The sequence below is a fragment of the Callospermophilus lateralis genome, chromosome 11 (assembly GCF_048772815.1).
Source record: "Callospermophilus lateralis isolate mCalLat2 chromosome 11, mCalLat2.hap1, whole genome shotgun sequence".
Classification (NCBI taxonomy): Eukaryota; Metazoa; Chordata; class Mammalia; order Rodentia; family Sciuridae; genus Callospermophilus; species Callospermophilus lateralis.
Genome location: NC_135315.1, coordinates 13,064,174 through 13,086,376, shown reverse-complemented (window position 1 = coordinate 13,086,376; position 22,203 = coordinate 13,064,174). Strand labels below are relative to the sequence as shown.

At 48.9% G+C, this 22,203-nt stretch overlaps 1 protein-coding gene across 1 annotated transcript in view; it reads right to left on the bottom strand.

Moving 5' to 3' along the window:
• Positions 1-3,942: 3,942 nt before the first annotated feature.
• Prkca (protein kinase C alpha) overlaps positions 3,943-22,203 on the bottom strand; it is a 392,576-nt gene continuing 374,315 nt past the window's right edge. Inside the window, exon 17 of the mRNA XM_076869171.2 lies at positions 3,943-10,330. Coding sequence (XP_076725286.1) covers positions 10,166-10,330 — 165 coding nt within the window. The 3' untranslated portion in view covers positions 3,943-10,165. The remainder of the gene's footprint in view (positions 10,331-22,203) is intronic.

Here is a 22,203-nt window from a genome sequence, read left to right as displayed (position 1 = left end):
CATGTTCTTACAGGCTTGGCAGACGCTAACCTACGTGTGCACCATAACCGGGATCAGCTTCGAGTCCTAGTGGGTTAATAAGAGGGGCTCCGAGGGACAGTCAGAAAACACTGATTCAACGAAGCGAAGAAGCCAGCAAATTAAATAAGACAGTAGTGATCTGGGGGTGATGGGATTTGCTTCTCCTTATTTGTATGAGCTACAAGAATCAAAAATGATTTTCGTGGACTTTGTAAAAGGTGAGAGCCTTCCTGCAGTATTCTGCCCCAACCAAGCCCCCTCTCCTCCCTGGGTGGCCCATGGCCAAGGCCAGGATATTCCACTCCGACGAGTCCCCACCCACTAGCGATGCTCCCCTCCATGGTTCCTGCTTCTTGGGGAGGCGTGTGATTCCAGGGCTGTCCTGCCATGGAGGGGGAGCCCGGCGGCCAGCCATGCACTGTCCCCTCCTCCCTGGCTTCTTGGGTGGCGAATCTCCAGTGGGGGCGGCTGCCAGGTACCTGCTGGGTTCTGAGAACTGTATGCTATTTTACTCTCTCCTCCCACACCCAGGGAGTGAAAAAAAAAGTCAGAAGGAGGGTGAAGGTGGGGGGAGAGGCTTCCAGAAACAGTTTCAGAGGACATCTAGACTCATGGCATTGATTCCACCAAGAGAATCAAACTCCCTCTAGGTACCGGTGTGGCCTTTGAAGAATGCTACCAAGGGAGAGAAGGTCCCAGGAGGGCCCTGGTTGTGTACCCTCCCGGCATTGCTGTGTCTGTGATCTGCTGAGCAGGCTCAGGTCAGAAAGATCAGAGAGACCTGGTGCCCAGCCTTGCTGTGCCGCTTAGGAATTATGTGTTCAGAAGCCGCTTCATTTCCTTGGACCTTGGTTTCCTATGTGTAAGACGGGAATAATGATTTCTATCCCATGGAAGGTGCCATGAGGATTAAGTGACATGATCCTATTTGTACACAGGTGCAGGGTGAGCGTCAGCTCTTCTTCTCCAGCTTGTTTGCTGCTGGCCTCCTCTTTCCAGCCTCTCCCCCATCAGACTGCAGCCTCACTGCCTCCCCTTCAGGAAGTGTCTGTGGGGCTCACATCTCTGTGCCTACAGTCGGCTCACCTGGGGGTTGCAATTTAACGTCTCTGGACTTTTCTTTTTCCTTCTGTAAAATGAACAAGGTAAATATGTTGAACCTGGGATGGCGGTCACTGTGGTCTTTAAATAAATGCAGGTAAAGTGACTGGAAGCGTGCCTAGTCCACTTCTGGAAACCACCAGTGTGTGTGTGTGTGCACACAGCTGCACACTTGAGTTTGTGATGTGTTTTTCTCCCCTCATTTTCCCCTGCGTCTGTTGGGTCCTCGAGCCCACGGCCAGCCCCTTTCATATCTCTGGTTATTCTATTTTCTCCTCTCAGGCCTAGGACAGGCCTGTCTGCTGTGTAGATATTGAATTAGCATAAAAAAAAGATCTTGGGGGGACATTCATTTCTGCTTTCTTGGAGCCAAAAGCCTTCCTTGTTCACTCCCTGTGGATCAGACCCTGCTCCCTGCAATGCACGCTCTGGGGAGGGACAGAGATGGCCTTTGTCCACGTGCCTTAACATTTTAGATAACCAGAGCTCACAGGAGGCCAGGGGAAAAAGCTCAGGGTGTTAAACAATCACTTGAGGGACACGGCCTCCAGATTCTGGGCTGGAGGACAGACAGGGAGAACTTGGGTTTGGGCTTAAGCTCACAGTGAGTTTTTGAAAGACGATCTTTGAGCAGGTGGGTGTGTACTCAGATCGTGAACACCTCCAGGACAGGGACCGTGCGTGGTTTCTGCTACACCTTGCTGGGTCACAGCGTTCTCGATCCACTCATTCTTTCACGCATCCAGCAAACGCTCCTTTGAGCTCTGTTCCAGGCACCAGGATCCAGCAGTGCACGGGAGGGGCAGGCTGGCTCCTCTGGTAGGGCTCATGTTCTGGTGCCAAGGGGACACACACATGCACAGCCTCCTACCTGTGCACCCGGTGTGCCAAGAGCCGGGGTGGGTGAGCAGGTGGAGCCTCGTGGGCCCGTCTGTGATGGGAAATCAGAGGGCTTTAAACAGGGCAGGGACCTGCTCAAACAACATCCCTCTGGCTGCTGAGCAGGGCAGGCATGGAGATCACGTGTGGCCTCAGGGAGGCCGAGCAGGGGAGGTGGAGTGGAGGCTAAGAACCTGGAGTGTGGTTCAGAACAGGGCTTTCCATGGCAGCACCACCAAGGATGTGAGGTGACGGTTTGTTGCAGGGACTGTGCCGCCCATCGCAGGCTGTTCAGCCGTCTCCCTCCCTGACCTCTTCCCACTGGACACTGGTAACACATCCCCCTTGCTGTGTCGACCAGACTGTGCCAAATGTGCCACAGGGGGCAGAATGGCCCCAGTTGAGACCCTTGACTTAAAGAGGAACCCCACAGCACCTGCTGGTGCACCTGGTGTCCACGGGCAGGGGTGGGCATGGGAAGGAGAGCACTCTTGAGCCTTTGCTCTGGGTGGCTCCATACACCCGAAGGACACGGTTTGCCACCTGGTGCTCAGGTTGTCCCCTTGGCCTGTGTAAGGCTGGGCAGACCCGCCATATTTGACCCTGTCTGTGCCTCTGGACCCCAGCTCCTAAGGGTCCACACAGTGGCCTGACTCAGGTCCTCCCGTCCAGCAGTTGCTCTGGGTAGGTGATCTGCTGTGCTCCGTTCTGTACCACAGAAAAAATATAATAAAAGAGCTCACTTCCTACTGTGGCCACCCTTCTGGGTCATGTGAAGAATGGCCACAGTCTACCCAGACATGTCACATCCACCAGTCCAGAGTGAAGTTCAAGGCCAGCACAGGAGTCAGGCCACACTGCTCCAAGGGCCTTCAAAGCACCCTTTGCTTTTCCTCAAAATATCCTGCCACCCCCTGCCTTTGCATTGTCAGCTGGAAGACTCCCGACCTCAGGTCAAGTGTGGCTCTAGCCTCTCAGAGATGGACATGAACCTAGTAGATACTAGCACCAGGGGACGGCTCCGTGGGCTGGGAATGGGGTTTGAGCAGCGGGGGCAGGCAAGACTGGATGCGTAGTGAGCTGGGAGGGGCAATCCTGGGCTGGGCACTGTGGGACAAGGGGGCTGTGGGCGGTGGCATGAAGCCGTGAGTGGGAGGTAAACATACCTGAGAGGAAGGCGTGGAGGGCGAGCCAAGACATCTTGCTGATCCTCAGCTTTTAGAAACTGGGTTGTTTTTTTAAACTCCTCTGAGGGTATGCCCTCCTGAGTGTTAAGTTCCCCGACACGGGGCATTTCAGAATGTTCCACATTTGCAAATCTACCCCAGTTTTCACCCATGAATCCATACTGGAATGAGGACCTCTGGCACCCAAAGTGGGGACACAGTCCCGAGGGGTCCCTGGGACGTGTTAGACATGGGTATTTCTGGAGAAGAAGTCCCAAGATTTGGGCTGAATTCTGGAGTCTTCCCTTCCCATAGAAGGGGACCATCTGTCCTTGGAGGGTGTCCTTATCAGTGGCTGTGTGTCCCCTGCAGTTTGGAGGTGCAGGGGTGTAGGCTCCACGGAGGCAGGGGCCAGACGGGTATCCCCAGGGCCTGGCCCCAAACCTGGCCCCGAGCAGGTGCATGAGGAAAGGTTGATGTGGGAATGGATGAAGGATCTGCCACTACTTGATCCCAGTCACTGGGCTTTGGTTCCCAGCATGCAGCATTTCAAATGAGAAAAGGGTGACTTGAAGTGGCACGTCACCCCTGAAACAGATGGCCAGATGAAAGTGCTCTGCAGGTGGTGTCCAGTTGGATGCTATCCGACAAATACTTGAAACACCATCGCAGGGCCGCAGAGGGACGCTTATGAGACCAGGCACACTAGGGAGTGATCATTACCTTTATTCATACACACTTGCTTCCAAACTACAATTAATGTATCTAACAAAGCATGTCATGCAAACAAAGATTAGAGGTTATATGAGTCGAGGAGAGCAATGCAATAATTTATACATCCACTTCACCTGCGGTAGAACCAAACCAAACGCTAGTCGACAGCCGAACGGCCTCTGTATTCTGTCAGAAGGTGCTTAACGCAGAAGGAAAACCCTTAACCTCCATTTCTTCCTCCCTACAAATTTGGGGTCTCAGACGATGTTTTTTTCAATTAATGATTTACACAGGGCATGGCCTTCACACACGCGCGCACGCACACAAATCATGTAGGAAAAGCAATTTCAAATGTTTCCGACCATCTATAAAAGATTCTGAAAGACCCTAATAGTAAGAATATGAGTTTTTTTTTTTTTAGAAAACCTTTAGCCTCAAAATAGTAACTGCCTTCATGTATAGTTTTGATTAGTCCAATAAAACCCCTCAAGAAGAGAATCACATTCTTCCAGAAAGAAAATCAATAAGAAGCTACAATCACAGGCATTAATATTCCTAAAGTTAAGCAAAGACATGGTTATTTAATCAGAAAATGCAAAGCCACCTTTTGTCTCATTTTAGAAAAAGAGATTCTTATAAAGTGGACTGGATACCTATTTTGTGAAAAGTGGGGTTCTGCCTATTCACAGATGCAATAGCTGTGAAAATAGGCCAGTGGGCACATTTGCTGCTGCCTCTTATTCCTTGTGATATAAAAGTTTTTCTGAATTGCCCAATGGGCAAACCTTTGCAGGGAATCTCTGAGTTTTTACCAAACACAAGAGACCGGGGACCAGAGGGGACTGGGGATAGAGCTGAGAAAGTGTCCCCCTGCTCCTGCTAGAAGGTAGTCACTGAGCCTCAAAGAGCAAGCAAAGGGGTCCCAGAGACCCCAGGAATGATATCCCAGGGCTGTATCTGGATGGGGTCAATAAGACATCTTTCCTACAGTTCAAAAATATCTAAACCTTAGGCAGTTGTCCCCAGTATCGATTAAGAACAGCATCAGCCTGCCAACAAGTTCCACCTGAACTTGCAGACTTCATACCCACCAGCATGGGAAAATCCTACAGTGGGAATGCAGGTCAGGGGTGCTCTATCTGACCTGGGTTGAGTCTTCCTACAGACTCTAATTGGAATTTTTTTGAAATTGTTAGTAACTTTATTTTAAAAACTCATTTTAAAAGAAGAGTTGAGTTATTAAAATTCATTATAAAAAAGTACAAAGAGCCCAGTATATTCAGTTATCCTGTTGGAATTAACAAATTCATTTCTTCCTTCAGGTTAAAAAAAGTCTTTGGAAATTGTGGGCTTTAGTGTAGGGTCATTGTAAGGCTGTTGATGACTGTGTGCAACTTCCAGTTCTTAAATGACACCTGATCACATCAATGGCAGGCATAAGGGACAGAGTCCAGCACAATTTCGTCCCTCCCCAACAACCCTGACATCATAGAATCAAGAGGTTTGGAGTTGGCTCCGTTTCCAGAGGACTGCCTCATTCACGTACAACTCAGGGAACCTTTTCCAATTTCCTAGATTTTTCCTATAGCAGAAATACACAGCATCCCCTAGATTTTCTGTATTGGCTCCAAGGGGACACGATGGGAATGGGGGCTGTCCTGTGTATTTCATAAACTCTGGCCCAAGCAGCTTGAGGAAAATGATTTAAAAAAAAGAAAAAAATCTTTCTGGCCCTCCTTGTCGGATTTGTGTGTAGCCACTAATGACCAGGGTGCCCTTCTCCTCCCTCATCACTGCCATGGCTGTCACCAACTCTCCTGGTCATCGTCCTTCCCGGCCCCTGGCTCGCCATCCATTTCAGGAGCATGGCTGGCGTGCCCAGGGGCAGCAGCACCCTGCTCTTGGAGGTGATGAAGGAGCTGGAGACGGTGTGATGTGCACTCACCAGGGAAAGACAACTTCACGAGAGCAAAGTGAGAAAATGACTGTCAGATGGTGTTGCCTTCCTGAGGTTTCAAAGCACAAGACTCTCACTTCCCCCCACTTTAGCACCGAGAAAACACCTCCCCTCCAAAAAAGACAGGAAGCCTCCTGTTTCCCCTGCTAAGTGGAAGCAGGTGGCAACTGCGGTGTCAGCTGCCATGAGGCTCAGTAGGAAGCCACAGAGGGAGAAGGACGGAACCTGCTGGCCGCCAGGGTTGGCGTGGCCTGGCGCTGCTCAGACAGCTGGGCCAGCCCAAGGTCGAGCGGAACAGGGCCTCTTGTGGCTGGTGAGGATGTCCTGGGCATTCAGGGGCCGTTTTCTGAGAAGGAACTAAATGGGTCCCTGGCAAAGAACACTCTCTCAGAGAGCAGCAGATAGACTCCCGTCTGAACCGACGCCTCTGCTCTAACAGCACACTTCCTCCCCGAGGCCCTCAAACCCTGCTCTCCCCCAACCCCTCGCCGACTCCGGCCTCCAGCAACCCCTCTGTTCTCTCCAGGCCACATCAGTGGGTGACTTTCTTGGGGGCAGTACCCTCACTCTGGTAAGTCACCCTACTTGGCTAAGAACTCTAGCTCTGAGGTGACCGACCATCCTTGGCCAGGTTGTGTTAGTCTCTGTCTACGATAATCTTTCCACCAACCGTCTCAGGCCAGGCTTCCCGAGAGCTCTCTACCACCTGCTTTTCTACCACAAATCCTCCTAGAAAAGCCTAGTGCATCCCATAAAGCCGAGGCAGACAGTGAGTCTGCATAGCTCAAACGAGGCCACAGGGACCGAGGAGGAGGCGGTGGGGTGGGGTCCAATCGTTTGGATTTCCTGGGTTTCCCATCCACCTTTTGAATTAGTTCCTGCCTGGAGGTGGGCCTCCCATTGACCTCCGAGGGCTGCACCTGGCAGCATAGTCCAGCTCCTTCCACTCAAACCAAGCACGGGGTAAGTTCCGACACGGTGCCAAAAGCAGGGCTGCCAGCCCACTGGCCTGCAGCTGCAGGAAAGTTCTGCCACTGAGCAGCGGCCACCTTCCAAGGGAAGAGAAAGCAAAGCAATCTGAATGGCCTTTTGGGGTCTCAGCATGACGATCCTGCAGAGACATCATTTGTGCTAGATTCTCCTCTATAGGCCAGCAAGTGCTCAGGGCAGGTTCTTCCCAGAGTCCCCAACAGTTATTGGTAGCTATCCACATGAGTTAGTCTTTCAGCAATCACTGTCCTGGACTGCTCAGATCTTGAAAGTGTTGGCCTTTATCTAGGTCCAGCACACACAAAACAGGCCACACCATGAGTTCTGCTTCAGCCCTAATTTTTACCATTTTCTGCCCCCAGGTCCTTCCTAGTCTGCTGTCCCTTAGGTATCATGCTGGACCCTGCTTAGGGTTCTCTCTTTGAAAATGGTCACACATTCCTTAAGGACAGAGGCCACTGAGAGTTTGAGTATGTTTCCTAGAGAAGTAGGAATTGCTAGAATCACATGAGGGAGAGCCCTAGCTTTCTTACAATAAGCAGGCAGCTTGGCACACTGGGATGATGGTCTATGACCCCAGTGCTCCTTTCCATGTCTTGGGTGGGGACCAACCCTATTCCTATTCCACCTGGGTCAGGGGAGACCATCCCTTTTGTCTCCTAGGCTTCCCCCAACTTTTGGTCCTGGGTATTGGACCCATGGGCGCTCTACCACTGAGCTACATCCCCAGCTCTTTTTGAGGTGGGGGTCTTGCTAAGTTTCTTAGGTTGACCTCAAAATTGTGATCCTTCTGCCTCTGTCTTCCAAGTCACTGGGATTACACTGTACCTGTCTTCTCCTAGGCTTTCTATAAACCAGTTCCTTTTCCATTGAACTAAGTGTGGTGCCTTGATGAGGACATGTCCCAAAATATGCCCTGACGAGCAGGACTTCAGTGAGCTAGGACCCTTCTGAGTTTTGGAGTCTGGAATTCATAAAAGATGGCAAAAGAAACTGCTATTTTATGGTCTAGCCCACTCCCTACTTCATCTCTCCCTCTAATCAGGGTTTCTAACAAAGCTCAGGCCTCTCACCTCAAAGACCCTCAGGGGTTATATGTTGTGTGAACAGCCAGAGAGTAAAAATGAGGGAGCTCAGCCGAGAAATGCTTTGGGGAGGAAATACAGCAGTTTCCTATAAAGACCAATACCTACTTCCATTTGACCTGTCATTTATGCTGCAGAAGACTGGCTTTCCCAAGGACCTTGCATGAGCAGAGTGTCATGCCAGAGAGGTGCACAAGATCTGAATGGCCAATTCTAGCAACAGCTGGAAGAAAATGTGCAGCCTATGAAAAGTGTCTGGTGGTAGCTTCAGGGGATGGCTGTGCTCAGGGGCTGACACCTGGTTTGTCTCATGAAGTTTTATAGGTGCTGAAGCAAACAGTGGGGCAGCAAATGAGGGGAGCAGCTTTGCTGTGGCCAGATATGCAGCAAGAAGGGGGCCTCCTCTCCATCCAGCCCAGAGTCTCCAACAATCACAGGCTGAGAGGAAGAACCACACACACACACACACACACACACACACACACACACACAGTCAGTCCAGGTACTGTGACAATGCCATAATGCCACATGTACACAAACATACTAGACATCCTGGATTCAAACATTTTGTGCTGTCCCCAAGAGGAAGAGTGGTGGGAGTACCTGAACAGAAGATGACATTAGGAAGCTAAGACAGAGTCTCATCTCAAAAATAATCCCACAAACGAAACTTTGGTTTGCAGGTAGAATCAAATATACATATATATATATATATATATATAAATATATACACATACATAGTAAAAGCCTAATTAAACATGTAAAGTTAGCCATTCATTTTTGAAATTAGATCTATATTAAAAAATTAATATATCTGATACAGTGCCAATGTGCAGGGGTGGGAGGGGAGGGGAAGCACAGCATCAAAGAATTTAGCTAAAACTTAATCATAAAATTAGCAGATTAGAAACATGACCCTTCACAAATATAGCACAATTGTGTCTTATAAAATTATTATAATACTCTTTATAGTTGATAAGATTATATCAATAATATAATTCACTTGTTATTAAGGTTTATTATAAACATGCAAATTCATTGCATGATGCATTTGCAAAACATACTAAAAACCTTCTAGCAAGAAAACATCTTTGAGCTGATAAGCATCCAAGCATCCTGATTCTATAGCTCCAGGTGTGTCGTTCTAGGAAGTGGGAACCCAAACCATATTGGTTTTCATCCCTAAGCGAATGTCTAGGGCTAGAGAAGGCAGGAAAACCAACAAGTAGGGATTGATTCTAGAATCAAGACTTGATTAAGTTACTATACATCGTACTTTCTTAAATGACACAGCAGCCTATTAAATAAATAAGTACAAAAGGGGATGGGGCATATACTTCAGCTTCTTAGGAAGGGTGACAACATAGGTAGCAAAATATTGGTGGAGGGGGTTGGCTAACAACACTCATGAGTTGTGGCATGGTTATTGATGGCACCCTGGATTGAAGAACAATCTCCCAGAGATTAAAATGAGCATACATACACACTGGTTTATCCTTGATCTGACATGATTTCACATGCTTGTTTAGCAAAGTCCTTAGATGATTTGGCCTCTTAAGAAGAATGCAAGTATCAAGACAGTTATCAACCAACTGGGTAATGGATGATAGATTCACCCAACACTCATCTGAAGTTGTCTTTCATTTTTAAACAGCTGGGCCATAATTGGGTCATGACGTTTGGGAACAATGATAAGGTTCATCCTGGCCTCTCAGATTCTAGGGACTGTTTCCATCAAGGCAGAGAACAAAAGTGGTGGGTATCTTGAAGCTTCTACCACCCCTGATCCCTCTTTGTTCACTCTCTGGGCTCCCTATCCTTTCATTCCAAAGACATCGTAGGAAAAGATGCTTTCAACACATTGGGCTGGGTAGTTCACTTGAATATCTCTGGTTGAGGATCCTGATGGTGAAAATCCACAGATGGAGGGTATGGAGAACATATCAAGTCGTACCAAAAAAAGGGGCAAGAGTCTGTTTGCTTTCTAGGAAGGGTTAACCTACAGCCTGATGTGACATCTACATAATTAAACTGGATACTGTACATTATGTCATCTTTTACTAAGATAATGTTCTTGGTTGTAAGAGAGACCCTGAAAAGTTGACCCCATGTGGACTAATGACCCTACAATTTTCAGGCCTCTGTGTGGAATAAGACACAAGGCCATGGCCTTAAAATTTTAGGGTTGAGAATTGTTCCCCATTGCTGGGAGGGCTGAGGGCTGGGGAGGCATTTGCTGTCATTGGTGAGTTTCATACCGCACTTTGCAAGATTGGGTGCACAAACTGGGGATTGATGTATGAGAACCCTTCAAAATCAGACTGGTCTATGTTCGCGATGACCAGCTGATCTGGTGGTGTTAAGACGGGTTGCCCTCGTGTGAAGAACTTGTCAAAGTTTTCTGCTCCTTTGCCACACTGTGGAGAAAATAAAGAAAAATAAAAGGTTAGGGAGAAAAAAAACACAGGGGGCAGTTCTCTGAAAGCACTCTGTAGAGAGGAGCGTGGCCCAGGGAAATTGGGACTGTTAGGCAGGAAGAATCTCAGAGAACCTGCAGGCCTACTGTAATAGAAGCCAGGCACAGCAAACAACTTACTCAACTGTAAACCCCTGCATACCCCCAGGATGAATAACCTAGGTAGAAATGCACTTTTGGCAAAAGTAGCAATATGGGGATAGCATCTCTCTTTTCATTTCCACCCCTCTGAGCAAGCAGAGCTATGAGCATGAACCTTGTGCACACAGGGCCCCAGTTATGGCTCCATGTTAAAAAGCCAGGATATTGGCTGGGACTGCAGACAGTTACTCCTGAACTGAGAGGGTTAGCTCACTGTACCACATCTGGTTCTTTGTAATAATATTTGTAATAAAACAAAAGTTGTATATCTTTGCTTTCTAACCGGGATGTTATAGAAACTCTAGTCCCTAATCTTCAAGTAGGATGGAGTAGGTGTGGAAGCAATGGTGGGAGATGGACTTCTGAGCCTGGCTGTAATTCTATGCATCTGGAAAAAGCTGGTCAATTGACAGGCAGGTCTATGCAGAACTCTTTGTAGGTGGTCTTGGGCTGGGGGATTTGCACTGGTGCCCAGGGGGATGTTGGGGAGGCTATCTGAATACTGTTCTCCTCCAGCATCCACCAGGGTACTCTGCAAATGGAGGCTATAGGAAGAGGTGATCCATGATGATCTCTGGGAAATACAGTGCATAGCTGTGTCTAAAGGCATTGCTTGGGGGTCCAACTCAAGTTTGGAGGAAGGGGTGTCCCCTCACTTTTCCAGCCATGAAGAAGGGTTGTGTCAAAGTCTTTGGGACCCCATAAAAACTCTGAAACAAATCTGGGAGTTCCACTGGCGTTACTCATAATGATTTTTAACATGTTGCTAATTATTGCCTTCAACCTGTTGGTTGTACCACAGGGGCAACATGATTTGATTCTGAGTTAACATGAATTTTAATCTCATCAGAAACTTTTGGATCTTTTGACAGAGGATGGCCTATGTAAACCGTCAATTGGGCTCCACCCAATTTCCTCATTTGTAAAGTGGGGAGAATAATTGCACCTCTTTCCCCAGGCTGCTCTGAGGCTCAATGTATAGTTCCATACAGAATTGAGCATAGAGTCAGAGTTCAATACATATTGCTGTTTTTTTTATTAAAAAAATAAGACCAGATTAGTTTCATGGCCGTACTTTCCCACCTCTTCTTTTTCCTTCCTTCTCTATCTTCTAGAAGGTTTTCTCAAGAATCAAGTTTTATTATACCTTTCCCACCCTCTTTTCTCAAATAAAACTTGCTCCCAAGTACCTGTTGAGGTGGAAGGCATGGCCTAAATTCAAAGTAAATCCTAAATAACTGCATTCCTTTTTGGGATTAATCATCTCAAGAGGCTACCCAAGAAGACTTCACACCTAGTGACAGGGAGTGGTGGCAGAGTTGTGTGTGGCAAGACTGTTTGGGGGTCTTTGAGTTGACCCTGTGGAGGCCATACAGACTGTGAGGCTCACTCTTCATATACTCCTGCCTCCCACAAATGGGCGACAAAGCCTCCACTTTCATACTCCATGTTTCCATGATGCTTTACCCTGGAAGAACACAAAGCGCTTTAAAGCCAAGGTCAGCAGAGACAGAATATGAGGTTTGTATCACCCAACATGCACAGGCCATTCTGAACTATTGAGAAAGGCTCTTCAAGAAGTCAGCAGGGCACACTGTGTCTTAATCAGGAATCTGCACTTGATTCTACAGTGAGGCAAACACCCAGAAACTAGCTTACACTGGGGTGTTACTTTCAGACACTGCTGTGATGATAGAAACAGGTCGGGGAAGAACCATTCTTTCAGTAAAGAAAGTGGTTCTCAATTAAGGAAGATTTTGCTCCACAGGGAAGCCATTTTTGATCATCATGACTTAGGCAAAGGGCACTACTGGCACCTGGTGGGTACCATCCAGGGAGGCTGCTAAAAATTCTCACATGCACAGGACATTTTAGGCTAAAAAATGTCAATTGTGCTCCCGTTGAGAAACTCTGGGATCCATCCAGGCTGTAACGTGAGGCTGAGTAAGTCCTAGGTTCAGTGTGAAGGCGAATGTAGGGGCCAAATAAGGCAATTAGGCAGGAACAGTGATGTGTGAGAACAGAAGATGGAGAAGCTGCAGGAGCCCCAGGCAAGAGCAGTGTAGAAGGGTCAGAATCCAGGGAGAGTAGGCTTTGAAGAATATGCTCTCTTGGAGCCCAGTGAGTTAATACCCATTTTCCAGAAGAACTCAAGTAAACCTACTGCTGGTGCTCCCAGAAACTGGGATGTGCTCTTCCTCAAAAGAATCACTTGTACTTCTCTACTACTCACTAACCATGCAAAGATGAGCAAGAATGAATTCTGGGGAAAAAAATCAATAAAGAATGTGAGTCCCTAACAGGCAGAGCAAGGCTGGCCAGGGTGAAGTGTTCCCTTGGCCTGACTGGACAGCTCTCTGTCTAGCTTTAGATTTATTGATTTGTTCTGTGGAAAGATTGTTCAAGTCTGACCCTTTCCTCTGAGTTCTCTTTATGGTATTCACCAACAGGACATTTCCAAAAGTCAGGGTTTTACTGCCAAAGAAAAATAAAATAAAGGAAAAGAGAGCTCTCACAATCTAAAGAGGTGTCCACACAAACATCCACTTTGAGAAGGATGGGGGTGGATGCCTGAGGATGTCAAATTCTATCTTGGGGATCTCAAAAAGGGCTCTTTCTAAGGGCTTCCACTGCTTGTAAAGTGAGGATCTGTAATAAATGACGAAGATGCCCCCCCCCACCCCCAGCCTCCATGACCCTGCTGATAACTGCAGAGCTGAGGGGAAATCAGGATCACAGATTGGTCTGATTCCTGCTCTGCAATCACACTGAATGGCAGTGAGACTATTGGTCTCAACACTGCTCACCCACAGAGATGCCTTCCTCTCCTTTCTCACTCTGAATTTCTTTGGAATTTCCCCCGACTCAAGACAGAGAAATCCCATTTTAGCAAACAAAAGCTTTTCTTAAACTGGTTCACTTAGGTGAAGAGACTAGGGGGCAAGGACAGGCCAAGGGCAAAGAGGAAGAAATAAACCACTGATGTTTCACACATGTCACCACAGGGAACAGGACAGCATCTTAGAAGGTCATGGGGAAGCAAGCCCTGGAAGAGCTGGAGGTTGAGTCTGAGGATCAGGTGGGGTCCGAGAACCAGACGGATGCTTATTCTGAGGAAGATCATACCAGAAATCTCCTTCCCCCACTGAAGGGCCAGCAGGAAGTACAACTGTTTTTTACCACAAGCTCAGTACTGTGAAAAATATTACTTATTTTTCTACTACGGAGGGTCTCTTAATACTTTACAAATAAGCCCTCCACATCTCTTAGCAAAACGAGGCCCAGAAATAGACAATGTCCTTTAGGTGTTTTTCAAGATGTTCTGTAGGTAACTGCTACTGTCCTCATATCACCTCCAGAACCTACTGAAAAGGATCATGGGAATCAGGGCTGCTCAGATCCTTTGGAAAAATAAACAATAAAGTCAACAAGCTATTGGGTTCTCAAGGCAGAAGAGACTCTGCCTACTACCTATGAGCCAATCTGACTCCACTGCCAGCTTGACGGGCCGTGGGCGCCATCTTGGAGCTGAGCAGGGGGGAGGAAGAGGCAGAGAGGTGAAAAGGTTAAGGGGGCACCTTGTGGGATGTGTGGATGAAGAAGTGAATGAGTGACAAATGAAGCTGGGCTGACAGCAGACAGCCTCCAAGCATTCCTCAGGACGAAGCAGGAAGGTGGTTACCACAGTCATGTGAAGGGTGGCTTCCACGGCAGCGCGTGACAACACTTGGTTCTGGTTTGTCCGTGACCTCAGGGCTCCAGACCAGCTGACACGACAGCAGCTAAAGTGACGTGTGAGCAGAACTCCTGGGCTCGTTGTGCCTGATTCACCTCCGGTGCTGCTCCCTGTGACCCCCACCTTTCACCAACTGAGGTTTTATGCTGGTGGAGCTGTATGTAGGACCCAACTGGCTTGGGACAAAGATGGGGGTGGGGAAGCAGCAGCAGGAGGCAGCCCACACCTGAGTGGGCCACGAGAGAGGCGAGCTCCTCAGCATCCCCTGGGATGGGGGTGTCTGTGTTCACTGGGGGATGCTTGCGCCTGAGGGAAAAACGAGGGCACGGTGGAGTGGTCACAGGCCCCAGGGTACAGCTTTGGGGATCTCCTAAAGGTAACCTGAGGAGGCAACCCTCACCTTCTCGGCTGTCATGAGGATGGAGGGAGCTGGCGTGTGTGGGATTTCCTTAAATAAGCCATGTGTCGTGACCGGGACACAAGGTACAACATAGGAAGCCAGTGCCCTGCAGGTAAAGGGCGTCTGACCGACTTTAGAGAGAAGGATGAACACTATTAATAATGTGCCTTCCCCTTCCTTAGTTCTGGATTAAGGAATTAACTCCTTCATCACTCTGACCTTCCTGCCCATTGGGTAAGTTCTTTAATTAATAAAACGAGCCCAGGAGAAGTCAGACATGCTGAAGACCTTAAGTACAGACCCCTCCTAGAAGCCCGGGCTGCAGAGCTTCCCCCACCCACGCCCGCTGCCAAGCCCTGGAGTCCTGTGGAGGGGTGGCGGGGAGAGCGGAGGCTGGCTTCTCAGCTGTAAGCCTTACCTGAGAGGTCCCCAGGAATGAGCAAGTAACCCACGTGCTGGGCTCAATCCTGCCCTGGACCTCAGTGTCTCAGTCATGTGGAACATGACCCCACGGACACGGCATGGGAACATGAGTAGCTCAAAAACACAGCTGTTAAAAAGCAAAACCAACAGGACCCAGAAGAGGGGGCAGAGCGCAGAACAAACGAAGCGTAAAGGCATGTTGCAGCACCAGAGAAAAAGGAAACATGGAAAGGAGGAGGAGGTCCCTCACAGTCCCTGGACGCCACGGGATGTCTTTGGGTGGGCGTAAGGAACCGGGCATGTGCTTCCTGTCCCAGTGCAGGGCAGGCCTCAGCAGGGTGCTGTGTGGTGGGGGCACCACAGAGAACCATCACCGAGGCCTCTGAGCAGCTTCCTCACGGTACAGCCTTCCTTTAGGTTAAATAACCCATGGCAGAAGTGAGCCTGCACGGCGGGCCTGGGGCTTCCCTGGAGGGAAGGTCTCCGTTTCCTAGCCCTCCAGGGGGGTCTTCAGCCCCTGCTCTGCCCTTCCTGGGGTCAGCATGCATGGCCAACGCAAGCAGGAGCACACGGTTAGGGGTTACAGTGAGAGTTAGTTTGCTCGTTTAGTCACCCGAGTTTCTGGACATGTGCTCACCGAAGGCCTGGATGCCCACTGAAGCCAGTGCATTTTGGTACAGAAAGTCTGGAGAATAAGAACGGATAGAGGACAGCATTTGGAGAACAGTCAGCTGCCGGCCTGGGACCCCGAGAACCAGAATGGCCATGTGACGCTTGTCACGAGCCCTTGTGTCTGACAAGGGGGAACCCAGGCCATCTAGCATTGCGGCAGAGGTGGAGAGCACAGCACCACTCGCTTATGTAGACGTTTACACACACACACACACACACACACACACACACACACACACAACTTTCTGGAGGTTACAGAAAGGATCCCAAGTAGTGGGACCATTCACGGGGAGGGGAAGCGAGTAATCCCTTTCGGCCTATATCCTGCTCTACAGCACGACTCTTTATTCCACCACACAGAGATACTATTTTAATAACTCATAATTGGTTTAGAGGGATGGCCTCCCCCACCTCCTGCCGGTGTCACCCGTGGGAGGGATGGAGGTGACTGTGATTTCTAAACACACCTCACCTGTGGCCTTGGAGCCCTAGGGCAAATGCTGTGGAGGAGGGAGATGAACTCTCAGAGAGTTTGCAGATGGACACAGGGCATGGACATCAGGGGTGGACTCCCTGTCTGAGTGAGAGCCATGTGTGCGGGAGGGCACAAGTTCTGGCTTACTGTGAGGGGTTTTCTATGGAAATTCTGTGGCTATTTTCTCACACATTCTGTTTGGACTTTATGAAGTGGCTTTTCAGGGTTAAAGCATCACTGTCAGGACCCTCACCTCAGGCTACGGAAACCTGTGGAGTCACACAACTTGAGGTGCACGGGGTCTGTGTTTATGCCACCACTCCTCACCACTGCAGCAGCCAGGTTTGCAATACTGCTGCTTATTTATTTATTTTTAGGTGCCAGGGATTGAACTCAGGGGCACTTGACCACTGAGCCACATCCTCAGCCCTATTTTGTATTTTATTTAGAGACAGGGTCTCACTGAGTTGCTTAGTAGCTGTCTTTTGCTGTGACTGGCTTTGAATCATGAGCCTCCTGCCTCAGCCTCCCAAGCCGCTGGGATTACAGGCATGCACCGCCATGCCTGGCCTTGCTACTTATTTCTATTGATTATTATTTATAATGTCTCCTTTTTCTTCCAATCACGGGGGTGTTTGGTACAGTGATTATCAAAGAATAGACAAAAGTCCTCGCCTCTAATTAACCAGGGAAAAGGTGCTGTCTTAGACTGGTTGTAAAGGCTTGAATCAAACCTATGTCTGTCATGATGGGATTTCTTTGAGTCTCCAAAGGCTGGTTAGTATTATGTGCTGTCAGCAAAACTCCCTGAGCCTTGAGAGTCTCAATTTTAATCAGCACTGCCTTTGCCGGCTTGATGGAAAGACCAAGCGAATGAACCTGCCTGTCACTCAAGAGAACTGCTCAGATGCACCGTGTGGTATTTTATGGGTTACATGGTCACTGTGTGGCCCTACCTTTTTTCCTGGGACAGCTGCTGCTCTGTATGAAGAACTTTGTGGAGTAATTAGTAAAAGAACACTGTACCATGAGATGTCCTTATTTTTAGGAAATACACAGGGAATTATTTAGGTGCAACTTGGTCTCAATGTTTTTTTCTAGAAAAACTGTGTGTGTGTGTGTGTGTGTGTGTGTGTGTGTGTGTGTACACACAGGCTCAGAAAGAGTAGGAAGAGAATAATACAAATGTGATAAAAAGTTAACACTTAGGGAATCTAGGTAAAGGGAAAGCAGAAATTCTTTACAATATTTTTCCAACTTTTCTACAAGTCTGAAATGAGAAATTTTTAAAAATTATTTTTAAACAATGAAAAGGATCACTGCATCAATTCTGATAATTAGACCATCTTTGAACTCTCTCTGCAAGCTAATGCCATTGTGAAATGCAGAGGTTCATGGTGACAGGGACACTCAGGACTGTGCCTTCTCACCACAGTGGCACCTACGCTTTGTCTCCATGTTTTTTTTTTGTTTTTTTTTTTTTAAATTTTTTATTCTCTTTGGCTCTTGCTGCAAGGATGACAATGTCCTGATAAAAGTTCTTCTATTCTTTTCTATGTCTTTTTGATAGAATAATTACAGTGATTTCCTAAGAAAAGTCACTTAGGAAAGACAGGCCCATTTCCAAAGTGCTCTGCCTACCTGTCAACTCTGGGCTGTTTCTTGGTGTTAACTTTATGGATTAATTTTTCTCTCTCTCCAATAACTATTAAAGTGCGCCAACTGTTTCCAGCGAACTAGCTATTCTACTCCCTGGTGCCAATGGACCAGATTCAAAAAAGAAAAAAAAATCAATTAACTTTTCATTTCCGGTATTTGTGTAAACTGCTCTTTGTGACAAGCAGGAGGAAGAGAGATTTGAAGGCTGGTCTCAGTCAGTTTCTCCACATGAATAATAAATCAGGATAAAAGCCTGCAAAGGTCAAAGCGACTCGATCAGAATATTGGAGCATTCATTGTTCAGGCAATGTCGAAGGAAAGAGAAGTCTTTCTTGGGCAGGTTTCAGGTGGGCCAAGCTGGCCGGTCACCCCCTTGCCTGCCTGATGCCAGGGAGACGCAGGGGACCACTTATTTCTTCCCCTGTAACTGAAGATTAAGCTTTTCAGAGGTGACATCGCTTTTACACTTAAAGAAAAGCATCTTCTTAGATGGCGTCTTCTGAACAGTGACGGGCCACTGCTCAGTGTGCTACACCAAAAGTCAGGCCAATGCTGAGCTGACACTTCTGTCTGTGCAGCAGGGTCCTCGACATTGTGTCCATGAGATCACTGGGCCCAGCCTGCCTTGCACATGCGTCTGCTTCCTCTCCAGCATGTCTTGGCTTTTGTTTTGCAAAATAAACCAGCACTCGGAGGCTCTGCCCTGCTACCTGATGGTCCTATCTTCCAGAAAATCATTTTCCTTCACAGTGGCACGTGGTGGTGCTTTGGACAAAGACAAGGCTCGGTCTAGGACTGGACTCTCGTCATTTGGGCTGGTACAATAGGTTCTTCCCTCACCTCTGAGTCTCCAGACACCTCAGGTGAGTTGGCCACAGTCCCCTATATCTGACGCCTAGAACTCTCTCCTTTACGTGTGAACTTATGTAGAGCCCAGGTCATGGCTGAGCTGCAGCCAGGTCACTGGGCGATGGAAAGCCCTGTGAGGAGTCTGCTGATGGATCACAGCACTATGAAGTGTCCTTTGTGGCAGGATCTCAGAGTTTGCAAGATATTCCCGTCTAAAGGTTAACTTCGCCAATGTCACTTTGGCCTTCAGAAAGACAATAAAAAGATGACACACCATGGGAACCCTGATACTTCCAGATAAGCCCTGCGGCTGACCAGTGATGTAATCCTTCCACACTCCTTAGGGGAGTCAGTGATTCTGGAATAATCTTTCCTTGGTGGTGTCCACCTGTAATCACCACTGCTCAGGAGGCTGGAGCAGGATGAGTATAAGAAGCCAGCCTGGGCAATTTAGTGAGACTCCATCTCAAAATAAACAATAGAGAAGGCTCAGTGGTAGAGCACTCCTGGGTTCAATCCCCAGTATGGCAAAAATGAATAAATAAATAGATACAAACAAAGACGATAGCCTCGTGATTCTACAAATATAAATTTGGTCTCCAGAAGCACCCAGCCAATAACCATGAGTATACTTCAAGTCCTGCGGCTGGTATTTTGCACCAGGCAGAGGCTCATTCCATGAGGCCGGGAGCAGTCCTGCAAACCCTCCCTAATCCTGCGAATCTCAGGGAAAGTAGATTCACCAGTGCTTGCTAGCCTGGCTTCACCAAGATGGACGAGCTGTGTCGGGAGGGTCCAGATGGCTCCTGGGCACCCCCTGGGACCAGGTCAGTGCGTGGGCAGGCCAGAAGCCTGTTGGCTTCCTCAGCAGTGGGCCGGAGGCTTGGGCTGCTGCTTCCCTCTTTCACATAACAGAACCATCTCTCAGAAAGTTCTGTTCTGCATTTATTCTGTAAACTGGACTCTTTGGTTAGGCCTGGGCCCGGAAACTCTTTAGCAGGAAGCTGGGAAACCACAAACCAGGGTCACTTTTGCCTGTGGCCAGCTCTCGCCTGCCGCAGGTGCTCAGCCAGAGCATCTGCAGCTTGGGATGAAGTTGCTTCCTTGGGTCAACGATGTCCTCTCCAAACACTGGAGCTGTCCTTGACACGGTGGTCACTCCAGTATGGTGCCACGTCCCAGGTGCCCTTTCAGGGAAATGCCCCTCACCTGAGATTAAGAGGCCGACTCTGCTGTGGGCGTGTGGCCTGGTGCCAGGAGCTGGGAGAAAGCCAGGTGTTCAGCAGCTGTCCGCTGCCCTCCCGGGGACCAGAGCACCCCACTAGGCTCTCTGGCCTTGATGCTCTCTGACGCTGCTGGCTTCGGTCTAGCCTGGGTGTCTGTGTGTCCCAGGGGCCCCCCCTCCTGCCACCTGTGTTCTTCCTGGCTCTGTCCTCCAGTCCCCCTCTGAACATGGGGTGGAGGGGACCAGAGCACCCCCACTTAGCCCCTCGACAACTTCAGCTTGATGGCCTCTGTCTACAATTTCTGCTTCTGTTTGAGAGTTTGGGGGGCTGTTTCTTTACAGCCAAAGGCCATTTATTCTTCCTTCTTATTTTAACCAGCACTCAGTTCCACAAACAAATAAGCAAACAAGAAAACCTACGGCAGCTCTCCAGCCTCAGCCGCCCGCCGTCGAAACCACTTTGCTTCCCGTGACCTCAGTGGCCCAAAGGGAGCAGCTCCCGTTGTTGGCCGCCTGAGCTAAATCACCTCTGACTTTCCCCGCGGACGACCTTAGGTCAGAATGCCCGTGGAAAGTGGGAGACTGAAAAGACCGCTTCTTCTGAAATCAAGGTGGGAATAAACAGAGGAAAGACAGTGTGCTTCACGGTTGGCTTTGTGGTGCCTCATCTCCTTCCAGAAAGTGATTGACAGGTCATTGCATTCTGTGGGACCCTGGGAGGGGGGTCCCTGGGTGTCTCTATGCTGCTTCTGTAAAGAAATGAGCTGTGCTTAAGACGCTACTGCCTCCTTTTTGCATTTTAATTTAAGAAGAAAAATAAACATGGAAGGCAGAGGCGGGTGAAGAAGTCCCCAGCAGAATTCCCTGCCGAGCCATCTGTGCCCAGCTCGCCCCCTACCCAAACCTTACACGGGTTTTATACCCTGAAGAAGAGGATCTGCAGAGCGCCTGGTGTCCAGAGCAGGCTGCAGAGAAGGTGGTGGCGGCAGACACAGGAGGGTCTGTTGGAAACGATGATTCAGGGGAAGTCAACTGACCTGATTAATTTTGGTTTTGCTTCAGCCTGTGCTAAAAATGTCTTAGAAAAAGAAAGTCCAGGGGGTTCTATTCTTGGAGCGGAGCACACAGAGGCACTTCTGTTGTGGAAGTTGCTACTCTGAGAACAAAGATGTGGTTACCCAGTCAGTAACTCCGCCACCCTAGGGGTCCCCTCGGCCTGCACATGGGGCACCCACTGGAGGCAGATCTGGGCTGAACCAGATGTTTCTGATGCTCACTGTGGTCTACAGCAGCTTTCTTTGTAGTCTGGGAGAAAAGCACTAGAGGCGATAGTCCAGAGCTGGCCAAGATATGGCAGCGTCAGGAGGTACAGACCCATCAGCCCTTAGAAAGGGGATGGAGGGAAAAGCAGACACTGCAAGGTGGCATGTGGGTGAGTGAGGAGGTTGGCATCTTAAAGATGCTGTTTCTCTCTAGAGTTCAAACATTAAGAAAGGCAGCACTGGCTGCTATCAGTCATTAGAATGGGCTGTAGGGCTGCCATGAGATGGAGTACTGGTGTGGGGGGAGAGGGCACAGACTCTGTCCTACCAGCTGTGTGTCCTCAGCAAGTTACACAACCTCTCTGTGCCTCAGTTTTCTCAACTGCATACTGGGGACCATAATGTCCATCTCACAGTGGGTGCTGGGAGGATTAAATGAATTCATGTTCATAAAGCATGGACAACAGAGTCTGCTACATAGTACTATTAAATAAATGGAAAGTGGGTATCACACAGGCAGGATCTGAACAATGTTGGTGATGTCAGAACCGGCGATTGCCATGTACTCCTTGTTGGGGACACAGTGGGTGACAGGGGAGTTGCACCCAGACCCTGCTCATGAGTTAATAAAGATCAAGATTCTTCAGGACCCTACCAGGGCAAGACAGACCCAGGAAAGCTAGAGACAGATCAAGACCTGAGTCCTGCTGAGGACCCAGGGGAGGAAGTACAGCTCTGCTGGCCGCGGGTGTCCCCCCAGTCCAGCCCCCAGAGAAGACTGCCCTGGCTCTCCATGGGTCTGGGTGCTCTGCAGCTGCCCTATTGAGGGTGAGGAGCACTGAGCTTCCCCTCGTCCATCCTTCCTGTGCAAAGCAGCAGGACTCCTGGCCTCTCAGACCACAGGGCAGCACAGGTGGTCGCTGGCCATTTTCCTCCCGCTGCTGAGGCCAGGGGACACCCATCTGTTCTCTT